The sequence below is a fragment of the Sus scrofa genome, chromosome 13, assembly GCF_000003025.6.
Source record: "Sus scrofa isolate TJ Tabasco breed Duroc chromosome 13, Sscrofa11.1, whole genome shotgun sequence".
Taxonomy (NCBI): Eukaryota; Metazoa; Chordata; class Mammalia; order Artiodactyla; family Suidae; genus Sus; species Sus scrofa.
This window is the reverse complement of record NC_010455.5, coordinates 38869976-38883810: the sequence shown is the minus strand read 5'-3', so window position 1 is coordinate 38883810 and position 13835 is coordinate 38869976. Positions and strand designations below refer to the sequence as shown.

The 13835-nt window shown below is 45.6% G+C and overlaps 1 protein-coding gene across 3 annotated transcripts in view; it reads left to right on the top strand.

Annotated features, from left to right (window-relative positions):
- The window catches only part of ARHGEF3 (Rho guanine nucleotide exchange factor 3), a 342982-nt gene that overhangs the window by 41789 nt on the left and 287358 nt on the right, over nt 1–13835 (top strand). For all 3 annotated transcript variants that reach the window (XM_021068992.1, XM_021068994.1, XM_021068993.1), the window contains exon 2: nt 216–309. In XM_021068992.1, the coding sequence (XP_020924651.1) occupies nt 242–309 (68 nt within the window). In that variant the 5' untranslated portion in view covers nt 216–241. The remainder of the gene's footprint in view (nt 1–215; nt 310–13835) is intronic.

The following is a 13835-nucleotide window of genomic DNA, read 5'->3' as shown; positions in this document are numbered from 1 at the left end:
TAACTCAGATACCTGGCTACACCTGGCTGCAAGGATGCCTGGAAAATGGAGTCCCTGATAAAACTCCAATAATCCATAAACTAAGGGAAAATGGACTTTGCTGGACACTGGACAGCCTTTGACCTATTCCCTTTGTATATAGCTAATGCATTTCTTTGTGTGTTTCTAACATAAATGTACCCAGGTTATAAAAGTTGCTTATTTTGCTTTTTCAGGAAGAAGACCTGGGTCTTGCCGCACCATGTCTATGGACAGTTCCAGAGTAATGAATCAGTGTGTCTTTAGAGGAATGGAAGAAAACAAGGAAAGGTGAAAATATCTTTAAAAATTAAAATTACAAAAATTCCTACATGCAAGAATTAAATGCAATGCAGAACTTCTTATAAGTCAGTGAAGTCCATCGAGACATTGGGGATAGCAACATTTCATGTGTCCCCTTTTCATATCTTGAATTTTATCATCAGTGGGGGATAACCCTTGTCAAGCATGAGGGAATTTTTCCAAGATTTAGAAAGAAGAATTGGTATAAATAGAAATGATGTGGTATAGAATTAAATATCTGATTCTAAAAACTAAGCACTTGTTCCATGAAAACTGTGAACTCATGCTCAGATGTGTTATGCCTACATTTGTGGGTGCCCAAACCTCCAAGAGGAGGTAAAGGCAGACCCTTAGCTCTTGGCAGCTGCATCTTCTCTGGAAGTCATCCACTCTTCCTCTTCCTTCCACCTCCTCTTTTTAGTTTCTTAAAAATAAATGTATTGGGAGTTCCTTTGTGGCTCGGCAGGTTAAGGATCCGGCAGTATCATTGCCTTGGCTCTGGTTACTGCTGTAGTGTGGTTTCGATCCCTGGCCCAGGAACTCCCACATGCCATGGATGTGGCCTAAATAAATAAATAAATACACTTAAAAATTTTAAAGTATTAATTTAACACCCAAGAAATGCATGGGTATGTTTTCCTAGTTAAAAATAAGAGCAGAGTCCACTTTGGCCCCCCAGTTTCACTACCAGCCCCTACTCCTCTTATACCTTTTCCAGAAAGAGTCCACTGTGATCTACTTTGTGCGTTTCCTTCCAGGGCTTTTTCTAGGTGTCTGTATACATATAAAAAAAGAGGGAGTTCCCGTCGTGGCTCAGCGGAAACAAATCTGACTAGCGTCCATGAGGACACAGGTTCGATCCCTGGCCTTGCTCAGTGGGTTAAGGATCCCCTGTTGCCGTGAACTGTAGTGTAGGTTGAAGATGTGGCTCAGATCCCGCATTGCTGTGGCTGTGGTGTAGGCCAGCAGCTGTAGCTCCGATTCAGCCCCTACCCTGGGAACTTCCATATGCTGTGGGTGTGGCCCTAGAAAAGACAGAAAAAAAAAAAAAAAAGAGTCATTCTTTCCTTCATTCTCTTTTTCTTTATTTCTGTTCTTTAAGTATGGTCTGCCATACTATGCTTGGTGGTCTATTATGTAACCTTTTTAAAGAATTCAATAAGATGTCTTAAAATGTTTTCAAGACAGTGCATGTGATTTTACCTTGTTTTGCTGCAGAGTGTTGTATTTGTGGCCTGAGAATCTCACTGTTTATCGGACTGTTTTCCTGTTGGTGGTGGGCAGATGGGTTCAGTTTTTTGCCCTTAGAGCAGTGCCGTGATGCACTTTCTGGGTTTATGCCCAAGGCACATGGGCAGATTGTTCTCTTAGCTGGTAACTGAGGAACGACGTTGTCAGGCCACCCTGTGCTTGCATTTAAGATCTTAATAAATTTTGCTGAATCATTCTCTAAAGAGCACCACTTATCAACAGGATACTAGATTTCCTTTCTGCCTGCCTCCTGCTACACCTCAGCTCTTCATACTCTTACATTTTTGCCAGTCTTTTGGGTCAACAGTGGTATCTCTCTGTGGTTGTAATTTCCTCCCCCTTCTCTTTACTCTGGGGAAGTTCATCTTCTCAGGTCTCTCTGGTCCCCAGTGGCCCTGGTGAGCCTCCCAGGGACCCAGTGACTAGCCTGAGGCCCAGGGCACCTGGGCAGTGCTGGTCTTCTCCAAAGTGGGCATCTCTTCATTTCTCTCCTGAAGATTATCCAAGTTTTCTCTTCAGGAGCATTCATACCAGGATCACCGGCTTCTCTCTGGATCTCAAAGGGGCGGGTGGGAGAGGGTTGGATTCCCCTACTTCAGGTGGTTTCATCACCACCATCAGCAGCAGCAACAATCTGAGTATTTCCTGTGTGTCAGGCTCTGTGTGGATCACTTGGCTTCCTCATCTCACCTGATTCTCACCATGGCCCTATAAGCTAGGGAGTTGGGTTTTTATCCCCATTACATAAAGAAAACTAACAAAAACTGCCTTGCCGTGGAGCCTCTGCTCCTACCCTTTGCTCTCATGTTGAGTGACGGACCCATGCTTGCTGAGTGGCGAGTTCTCCTCTGGTCAAAGCTTTGGAGCCATCAAGCCCTTGTTTGCAGTGGCCTTGGCCACACTCAGGTGTTCTTGGTGTCCTGGTCTTCCCAGAGGAGAGCGTGGAGTTGAGAGTGGTGGTTCGGGTTTTGTCTGCCTCCAGGATGTGAACACGGGCCTTTGCATTTCACCAGCTCCCCTGTTCTGGTGTATGGTTGGGGTGGCAGTCTCACCTGTGTCCGTGCACAGTACTTCTCTGGAAAGGGGCTTTCACCGTGAGCATATTTGTCACGAGGAGTAAATTTGCTTTATTAGGATAAATATGCCCACTGAGCTGTGGCTGGAGAGAAAGTTCTTCACTTGCCTCAGAAACCTGATCAGTCACCTTTATCCTAGAACCATTCTTTTTCTTTTTTGTCTTTTGTCTTTTTAGGGCCGTACCTGTGGCATATGGAAGTTCCCAGGCTAGGGGTCGAATTGGAGCTACAGCTGCCGTCCTACAGCACAGCCACAGCAATGCAGATCCGAGCCACATCTGCGACCTACACCACAGCTCACGGCAACGCCGGATCATTAACCCACTGAGCACGGCCAGGGATCGAACCCTCAACCTCATGGTTCCTAGTCGGATTCGTTTCCACTGAGCCATGACGGGAAATCCAAGCCCCGTTCTAAAAGCAGGCCAAGTACAGTATCAAAGGCCTTCCTGAGCCCCACCCCTGCCCCCCCCATTATGTTTCAGAGATGTAAACATAGAAAGCTGGCAGAGGTCCTAGGCTTGCTGTGTGAGTTCTTGCTTCTCCATCATGACAGTGTGAAGCAGTCAGGCCTAGAGTGAGGAAACGATTGCTTGCACATGGAGACAAACCTCAGTCTCAGCCTCCAGGGACTGGCTCTGGCTCTTAGCACAATATCACAGCTACTTCTTGTGTGATTATTAGGATACCAACCAGTACTTGTGACAAAAATTGAGCTTATTAAAATAGCAGATAATGCCTTGAAGGAAACCAGCCCATTGATCCATCCCTTGATTATTCATTCAGTGGAAGTCTATGGAAAACTGTGTGCACCAGCAAGCTGAGTCAGATAAGAATTCTCACGCATTCTGCTGTGGTGCAGCATGTTAAGGATCTGGCATCGTCTCTGCAGTGGCTCAGGTCACTGCTGTGGCTTGGGTTTGATCCCTGACATGGGAACTTTGCCAAAAAAAGAAAGAAAGAAAGAAAAAACAATTCTCAGGAGTTCCTGTGGTGGTGCAACAGGATCAGTAGTGTCTTGGGAGTGCAGGTTCAATCCCTGGCCCAGCACAGTGGATTAAGGATCTGGCATTGCTGCAGCTGCGGCTTAGGTCAGGATTGTGGCTGGGATCTGATCCCTGGCCTGGCAGCTCCATACGCCTCAGGGCAGCCAAAAGTGAAAACAAAACAAACAAAAAGAATTCTCAGGGAATTCAGAGTCTTGGTGGGAGGTGGGGTGGGCGTTTGCCCATGCAATGAGCAGTGGTTAAATAGAAAACTTTAATTCTTCATTGGTCAGTGGAGATAATAATAGTATCTCCTGCATTGAGTTGTTGGGGCATGTCCCAAGCTAACCATAGTGAAGCACCTGGTGTGAAGTAAACACCCAATAAAGGCTTTTCATTTTTGTTTATTTTTATTCCCACAATGAGGAACCTAGAAAGATATTTCTATTAGGAGATTGATAGGGCCAGACTTGTGTTTTAGAAATGATAGTCAATTGACAAGATTTCCTATCCTATATGCCATTATTTTTTTATTTATTTACTTATTTATTTAGTCTTTTTTTTTTTTTTTTTGCCTTTTCTGTGGCCGCTTCCATGGCATATGGAGGTTCCCAAGCTGGGGGTCCAATGGGAGCTATAGCCGCTGACCTACACCAAAGCTCACAGCAATGCTGGATCATTAACCCACTGAGCAAGGCCAGGGATCGAACCTGCAACCTCATGGTTCCTAGTCGGATTCGTTAACCACTGAACCAAAATGGGAACTTCCATTATCTTTTTAGTATCTACCTGACTGACTGGACTGTGAACTCTGTGGGGCCTGGTCTTGGCTGTTTTTTTTTGTTTGTTTGTTTGTTTTTGGCTTTCCAGGGCCACACACAAAGCATATGGAGGTTCCCAGGCTAGGGGTAGAATTGGAGCTATCACCACTGGCCTACACCACAGCCACAGCAATGCCAGATTTGAGCCCATCTGCCACACTGGATCCTTAACCCACTGAGCAAGGCCAGAGAATGAACCTGCATCCTCATGGATACTAGTAGGCTGATTTCCACTGAACTGAGACAGGACTTCCTTGCCTGTTTTGTTCACTATTGTTTACCCAGTGCCCAGCACACAATACATACTCACTAATATTTCTGGATGGATGAGGGTAGGGGTGTGGTAACCATAAAGGGTGAGCCCTCAATCCCTGAGGTGATGTGCTGTAGCAAAGCCTGGCAGTGAGAAGGACAGATACTCACCTGGGGCCCATCCAGGTTCCCCAGGAGAGGGGCTTCCCTGGAGGCCCTGCCCACAGTCCTCACTCTCTTCTATGGGAATATAGTTTTGTTCCTGTACTTTATGGACATTTTGTGTTTTAACCAAGCGACTTTATTGTGAGGCGACCTAGTCCCACAACATTTATTAGCTGAGCAACCATTAACTGCCACTGTACTTCTAGATGCCAGCTCACAAGATCACAGGTGTTCTAGGAGAGTAAGCCCCTGGGGAGGGCAGTTTTCTGCTGTCATCTTTGGTGTTGGGCAGAAAATGTTGTTCCTCCGTGCCTCACTTTCCCCCCATGCAGTATGGAGTTAGACAAATGGAATTCCTGATGTTCAAAGAGGAGAATTTTGACAGGAGAAGCCCTTGCTGCCCTTGCAAGTCCTTCCTGTAAATGGACTTGTGATAGTTCCTTGAAATGGATGGATGGTTAGGACTCAGCCCATGCTGGAGAAACAGAAAGTTTTACATTCATTCATTCATTCATTCATTCGTGGGTCAGTCAGCAAACTTTGCTCAGCAGCCCTAAGCACTTTTGGAAAATGTTCAAATAAGGGATTAGGCTTTCCTTGCAGGGTCTTTCACCCTCAGGTTGTAAAGTAGGCCTTTTTTTTTTTTTATGAAAATAAAGATCTTCTCTGGCTTGCCCATTTATTCCAGGGTGATTCAGGCACCCCCTTTGTGTTGGCTCCACTAGACTTTACTGTCCTGGAAGGCGTGGCCTTGTCTGGTGCAGCAACACCCCACTTCTGGCCCAGGGCCCCACACCCTCAAACTGATAATGGCTTTGACGGGCTTTACTGACTAGAAAACAGTAATTTTTGGATGGCATCATGAAGGGCAATATCTGAAATTGAGGTTTGCCCCAGGCTGTGTTCTGTTTTCACACTCCAGGAGCTGGCTGCCTAGAGTCCTGCCTTGGGTTAGTTTCACCGCCTGTTAGTTGTTCTTTTCCTGATCCGCTTATCAGCTTCCATCTGGTTCTTTAGGCAGGAGCTGTTTCAGTCACTGATTTTTATGAGCTCTTTGTTCACTGCCCCAAGGGTTCTGTGGGGCCTGCTATGCTTCTTCCCCCTCCCAAAGTTCAGCCCTGACCTTGAGAGACTGGAGACCAACAAAAGGGAGAGTCACCTGTCCTGACCTGAGGCTCTAGCCTTAACTCTCAGACTCACTAACCCTGTGACCTTGTGCAAGGCACTTCACCTCTCCAGGGTGTCTTCTTGGAGATGCTGCAGCATTTCCCACAGTCTGCTCCTCAGAACATGGTTTCCTCCAAACACTAATAGGCACTGCAGGGGAAAAATGGGGCCTATTGTCAAGCTAGTTGGGCATTGCTGGCTTAAGCATTGTCAAATGTGGCTTTCCTTGGAGTTACCTGGTGGTCTAATGGGTTAAACCCTGCCGTGGCACGGGTTCAATCCCTGGCTTGGGAACTTCTCAGTGCTGTAGGCACAGCTGGGAAAATAAATGTGGCTTTTCTCATAGGATCCAATAGAGCCTATGAAAGGTCAGTGTGCACAGAGAGGTCTCTCAAGAAGGATTGAATGTGCAGCCCCCTGACCGCCACATCTGCTGTTGCACAGATCACACCAGGGACGTGCTGCAGATCTTGAAGTTTCTTCCCACTGCCGCAATGATGTGCCTGGGACAGAAGCAAAGTAACCAAAGACAGAGATGTGGGATTTTGGAATGCTTTAGCTCCCCCACCCCCCCTGGCCGCTGGAAACTTTACTGTATTATTGTAGGCAAAAGACAGAAGAGGATTTCCAATCCCTGTCATAAGCTTACTGGTGAGTGAGTGGAGAACAAGTGGGAAGGTCAAATATCGTCATAAAGGTTTTCATTCAGGCAGAAACTCTTGTGTAAAGAACCCTGGGCTGCAAGTTGAAGAACCACTGCAATTTCTGCCTCTTCTTCTGGCTGTGTGACTTTGGGTGTGTCTCTTCTCTCTCATATCTCTCATTGGCTTAAAATAGGGATTGGTTGATTGATGATTTCCCGTTCAATCCTAAAACTTTAGGTATATTGTTTAAAACAACTGTAAGCCTCCTGAGGATGGATGTGGTCTGTCTCTCCTTCTTGACTCCTCAGGGCAATGCCTGGGACAAATATTTGTTGAATAAATGTGAAAACAGAATAGGCTCCTTATTACATTCATTGGCATAATCCCAGAGACAGCTTACTATTAAATGATTGCTAAAGTAATTGAATGAGTACATAAGATCTTCCTCAAGGCACATGAAGATGCTTTGCAGGAGATGTTATTATACAGATGAGAAACTGACACTTTGAGAGGCCAAGGACCAGGTGGTGATCCTATAGCAGGAATGGAAGAGCCCAGACCCAGACCCAGCCTCCTGAGCCTCAACTTCTGCTTTGCTGTGTATGTGTGGTTTTTTTTTTTTTCCTCACTAAAACATCTTTATCTGTCCATGGGCTGGCCAAAGGCATTAATTAGGATAGCATCTTGAAAGATTTGCTGTGAAGCTAATGAAAAAGCTCTTCAGTTCTCCAGGGAGCCTAGCTAATCCTCTACACGGCAAATTATAGTAATATCTGTCAATTCTGGGCATCTCCTAAGGGACTTTTTATATGCGCTGGCTATAAACATCCCAGCAACTAAGCAGAATACACCTTGTTTGTCTCCATTTTGCAGCCAAGGAAACAGTGTTAAGTATCTGCCGCAATGGCACAGGTAATTTTGTGCTCAGACTTAGACCTGTGTCTTTGATGCTCTGAAGGGAGAAAGTCCCTGGCCTTCTCACCATCTTTCTTCCCCCCCCCCCCCCCCCCCCCCCCCCGTTCATACTGGGTGGGGCACTTGTCTGACCTTGTCTCTGCAGCTGGGAGCTCAGAGCCCCCCTGCAGAATGGGGCGGAGCTGCTGTGGCTGCCACAGGGGTGGGGCTGGGCTTCAGCCAAGGTGCAAAGGGTGGATATTCTAGTTTCATTGGAGCCCATCAGCATGTTCCTGATTCCAGGCCCTAGTGACAGGAGGAACTGCCAGGAGGGTGTTAGGAGAAGTGGTGAAGATCCCGACACAGTTTTCAAAGTTTTCCAAGTCTAGTTTGCCTTCTATGAAGCTGGATAACAGTGGTACTTATGTCATAAAGTTGATGCGAAGGTGCACTGTGGTAAGAAGCCCCTAGCTTGTGGTCACCAGGAACCTAACACCTAGCACATGGCATTAGGCTGTTATCAGCCTGTAAATTGTTCTTCCACCAGCTGCAGAACTGGGGAGGAGCTAGCAGAACACATGCTCTCCACTTTTCTATGGCAGTTTTTTGTTTTGTTTTGTTTTGTTTTTTTTTTGTCCCTTTAGGGCCACACTTGTGGCATATGGAAGTTCCCAGGCTAAGGGGTCGAATCAGAGTTGCAGCCACTGGCCTATACCACCGCCACAGCAACGTGGGATCTGAGCTTGTCTGTGACCTATATCACAGCTCACGGCAACGCCAGATCCTTAACCCACTGAGTGAGGCCAGGAATTGAACCTGCATCTTCATAGATATTAGTTGGGTTCATTAACTGCTGAGGCATGACAGGAACTCCTCTAAGGCAGTTCCTATGGTGACCACTTTGGAAAATTCATTCAGCAAGGACTTGAGTGCTTGCCATATGCTCAGCACTCTATCAGCATGCTGGGGGATGCCATCAGACCTGGATCATGCTTCCTGTCTAGAAGGAGAGGCGAATGCATGTGATAGGAGACAAGAAGGGTTCAGGAAGGACCTTGCAGGGTCTGGCACACAGTGTGCACTTGGGACATGTTTCAAAACACTCAAACTGGGAGTTCCCATCGTGGCATAGTGGTTAAAGAATCTGACTAGGAACCATGAGGTCGCGGGTTCCATCCCTGGCCTTGCTCAGTGGGTTAACGATCCGGCATTGCCGTGAGCTGTGGTGTAGGTCGCAGACGCGGCTTGGATCCCGCGTTGCTGTGGCTCTGGCGTACGCTGGCAGCTACAGCTCCAATTAGACCCCTAGCCTGGGAACCTCCATGTGCCGCGGGAGCGCCCAAGAAATGGCAAAAAGACAAAAAATAAAATAAAAATAAAAAAATAAGAAAAAAAAACACTCAAACTGGAGGAGACTGGGATGGGCATCATACTTGAGGTGGCACCAGGAAACACAGGACAGGCATCTGGCGGGGGGAGGTCACCCAGCCCTGCTATGGACTGGTAGTGGCATGTGAAAGGCAGCACCTGTCCTGATGCTGAGCCCTGCTGGGTGGAGACCATATGCGTCAGTCTCCCTCTTGGGAATCTGATAGAAAATTCCTACCAGGCAAGAGCATGACACAGTCCCTGGAGGTAAATTAACATTTTCAATTCTGAGGGCCAAGAATCAGGCTTGGAGAGCAGCGTGAGGCTGGGGTGGCAGAACCTCTGATTATGGCATCGCTTGCTGGGGCTACAGAGGTTCAGAATTATCAAGATGTATTTATGAAGTGCTGGCTTTGTGTGGGGTGTTCTGCTAGGGTGTGGGTGGTGAGAGTCTTGAGACTTTTGTTCCCTAGGTGGAAGAAGAGCCTGGGAACTCCAGTTTAAGCTTTCTCCATGATCGTTGCTTGGACTTGAGTGGCATGTGGCTTTTGTCCCATCCCTGTGCAGTGTTGTGTGTGCTTTGTGCAGCCCGAGCAGGAGTCAGTGTCTTTTATAAGGATGAGGATTGATTGAGATCCTACTATGCACCAGGCACTGTCCTGGGCTCAGGGATAGATCTGTGACTGGCACAGGCAGGGCCCGATAATCTGACAGGGTCTCTACCTTAGAGGGGCTCAGATTTTACAAGGGCAGGAACTAAAACAAGAAGTAAAATGAGTGACCAAGAGGAGCTCTGAATGAGTGGGAGGGAGGCCTGGGGTCTGGGGTCTAGTCTTGGTTTGGGACTAGGATTAAGGGAAGGATGAGGGCAAATTGGCTACTGCAGGGGGTGGAGCTGGGAGCTCAGATGTGTAATCTACCTGTTTCCATGGTGTAAATACTGCCACCATGACTAGCTTCAACCCACTAATGCAAAGGCGCTGAGCCGTGCACCGGCGGCCCTCCCCAGTGTGAGCTGGCTTCAGCATACCCCCCACTTAGGGTTCGGATCTAGCCACCCCTCTGAGTGTTGTTTCCTGATCTCTGAAGTGAGTAGGTGGGACTAGACAACAAGAAATTCCTTGGTGAACTGTGTAAATGCAAAATGTAAATGTAAGTGTTGTGTAAATGTAAAATGGTAATGATTTCTCATAGCACTGAAGTGTTATGACCAACACTGTCTTCTAACCCGTCTACTTAGGACCCATGGTCAAGAGTGGGATGTGATGTTTTGAGCTGTTTAAACCTCACCCTCCTCTTTTTAAAACTGCTTTAAGAAAATCCACATCTTTGATTTCAAAAAATAAAAAATTACTTGTAGAAACCTAAGAAACTATAAGCAATTGAAAGAAGAAAACAGAGTTACTTTGGTTTTTTGAATAGAATCATGAGTGTGATCTTTTATTTATTTTTTATTTTTTAAATTAAATTTATTTTTCTTTACTTTTTTTTTTTTCTTTTCTTTTTTTTCTTTTTTAGGGCCGCACCCGTGGCACATGGAGGTTCCCAGGCTAGGGGTCAAATTGGAGCTACAGTTGCTGGCCTACACCACAGCCATAGCAACTTGGAATCTGAGCCATGCCTGTGACCTACACCACAGCTCATGGCAACGCTGAATCCTTAACCCACTGAGTGAGGCCAGGGATTGAACCTACAACCTCATGGTTCCTAGTCGGATTTGTTTCCACTGTGCCACGATGGGAACTCCAGGTGTGATCTTCTATTGTTGTTAAATGTGACCTAGACTTATACCATTGTGTAAAATTTAAGGTGTATACATGTTACTTTGATACATTTATGTATTATGATGCAGTTGCCATTGTAATGATATTTATCACATTATATACTTGTGGTACAATACTCTTATCTATATGGTAGTCCCCCATTATCTGTGGGGTGATACATTCCAAGACTTCTGGTATCTGCCTGAGAAACCTCAGAGAGTACCAGGCCCTATGTATGATTGTTTTTTTTTCCAATTCCTACATACTGATGATGAAGTTTCATTTACAAATTAGGCAGAGTAAGAGAATATCTAAATTGTCGAAATCATCTCTCTTGTGCTTTGGGGCTACTGTTACATAAAATAAGAATTACTTGCACACAAGCCCTGCGCTACCCTGGCAGCCAATCTGGTAATGGAGAAGGCTCCTAAGTGACTAGTGGGCAGGTGGTGTACCCAGTATATGTGCGCTGGACAAAGGGATGGTGCACATCCCAGGTGAATTTCATCGTGTTACCCAGAATGGCCCACACTTTAAAACTTATCAGGGAGTTCCCTTCCCGGCTCACTGGAAATGAAACCGACCAGTATCCATGAGGATGTGGGTTCCATCCCTGGCCTCACTCAGTGGGTCGGGGATCCAGTGTTGCTGTGAGCTGTGGTGTAGGTTGCAGACATGGCTCAGATCTGACATTGCTGTGACTGTGGTGTAGGTCAGCAGCAGCTGCAGCTCTGATTCGACCCCTACCCTGGGAAGCTCCACATGCTACAGGTGAGACCCTAAAAAATAAAAAGACAAAGAAAAAAAAACTTATCAGTTATTTATTTCTCAAATTTTCCATTTAATATTGTTGGACCAAGGTTGACTGTGGATAAGTTTAACCACAGAAAGCAAAATGAGGAATCAGGGGGACTACTGTATTCAGTATTTGATATGCCGGGTCTCTGTGCTTATTTAGTGCTCACTGGGTGTGGTCTTACTGCTCCTTAGACCCTCACTTGCATTTGGTCGGTGAGGAAACTGCCCAAGAGGTGATATGCCTGGAGGTTGCACAGCGAGTTAGAAGCAGAGGTGGAATGAGAGCCTAGACCTATAACATTGTGTAAAATTTAAGGTGTATACGTGTTACTTCGTTGCATTATATATTGTGATGTGGTTGCCATATCCTGGAGCCATGAATGAGGGCCAAGTCAAAGCCCAATTGTGTTTTGGCAGGTTGTCCTCATGTTTATAGGACTGAGGGTTTTGGGTTTTTTTCCTCCTATCTATAAATTTGAGCAAGTGAGAACAGTTCCTCCCTTTCCCTGATTTCCCTCCTTGCTTTGCTTCCTGCCCCCTTACCCCCAGGACACTGCAGTCCTTCCTCATACCTACCGTACTGTTAGGATTTTTCTGTGTTAACTCATTTTCTCTCCCACCCTCCTCCCCAATTATGCTGTTGTTTCAGTTTTGGTGGTTTGTGGTTTTTTTGCCAGGTCTTGTTTTATAATCTTAGTATAGTAGTTTTATGATACTTCTCACTTGTGTCCATCATTTTTTAGTTACGTTATCTTCCTATGCATTCTTTGTAAGGGGCTGGATGATATCTCATTCATTGAACAAATGCTGATTGAATGGCTGCTGTGTGCCTGGCCCTGTATTGCGAGTGAATGAGCAGGAATGCGACGCTGCCCCTGCCGGTGTGGAGGTTCTAATTAGTGGGAAAGTCAGCCATTAACCTCCTAATCGCATGGACAGAATGTTCTGCTAGGTTACAGTGATGGAGTGGTGGGTGAATTTTAATAATTACCTGTTCTGTACTCCGCAAAGCAAATGAATGGGAGTTTCACCTCTCCAGTAACATCTGGAAACAGTTCCAAGTCTGTGGTGGGGAGGAGTGGTGGGGTTGAGTATTCCAGGCCAAGGGCATGTTTTTCCTGTTGTGAAAAGTGAGAACAAAAGTATTATAAAACTACTAGTATTGCAAAGAAAATGTTGGGCTTGTGAGGCATAGGTCGCAGATGAAGCTCAGATCTGGTGTTGGCGTAGGACAGCAGCTACAGCTCTAATTAGACCCCTGGCCTTGGAAATTCCATATGCAGAAAGTACGTCCCAAAAAAGAAAAAAAAAGGTTATTGGGCTTGTGGATAGTAGGCATATTTTAAGTTCTGAACCAATCAGAGCTCTAAACACGTGTTAAAGGCCCAACGCTCCTTTCTTTGTGTTCTTTATCTTTTTAATTATAATAATGTATTATCAACGGAACTATTTTTCTACCCACCTGTATATTTAGAAAATTTGCAAATCTCCAGAAAATTTAACAGATTTTTTTCTTTTATCTAGATTTTATGTGAACATTTTCTCTCACTATTCTGTGTGTGTGTGTGTGTGTGTACACATATACTTTTTTTTTTCTAAACCGTTTGGAAACCATTGCATATATTCTGACACTTTACCTCTAAATGCCTTGGCCTATAACTCCTAAAAATAGGGACAGTCTTCTCTATATTCACCTACTGTCACCCACTCCTGCAAATTACCAGTAATTTTATATTGTCTTCTAATATCCACTCCATATTTAAATTTCCTTTGTTGTTCCCAAACACCTTTTACAGCTCATTGCATCTCTCCCTCCCTCCCACGCCACATCCAGGGATTATGCCTGGCTGAAGCACTTCGTTTGGTTGTTATGTCTCCTTAGTTTCCTTCAGTCCAAGACAGGACCTTCTCCTGTATTTGGCCTCCAAGACGCTGGTGTTCTAAAGAGTCGGATCCATGTTCTGGATTTGTCTGCGTATCCTCGTGGTGCTGTCTGCTGTGTCCCTCTGTCCTTTCCCTTCCATGAATGTCACGTGAAGCCCAGAGGCTGGTGGTGGGTCCAGGAACAGCATTTGCAGTGACAGGGCCTCATTGGTGACATCGTTCCTCCCCAAGGTCAGGGTGACCCATGGCTGGTGGTGCTGAGGTAACACTTGGTTAAGACCACAGTCTGCATTGTGTTTCAGTTTAGATCTGATAGAGATAATAATAATTATATTGACTGTAATTCTAACAGTTACCTTTGTAATAAAAAAGCTCTCTCACTTTAAACACAAGTTTTTTTTGAAATTACAGAAACAGTCACATATTAGTACTGTTCTTTTCGTTT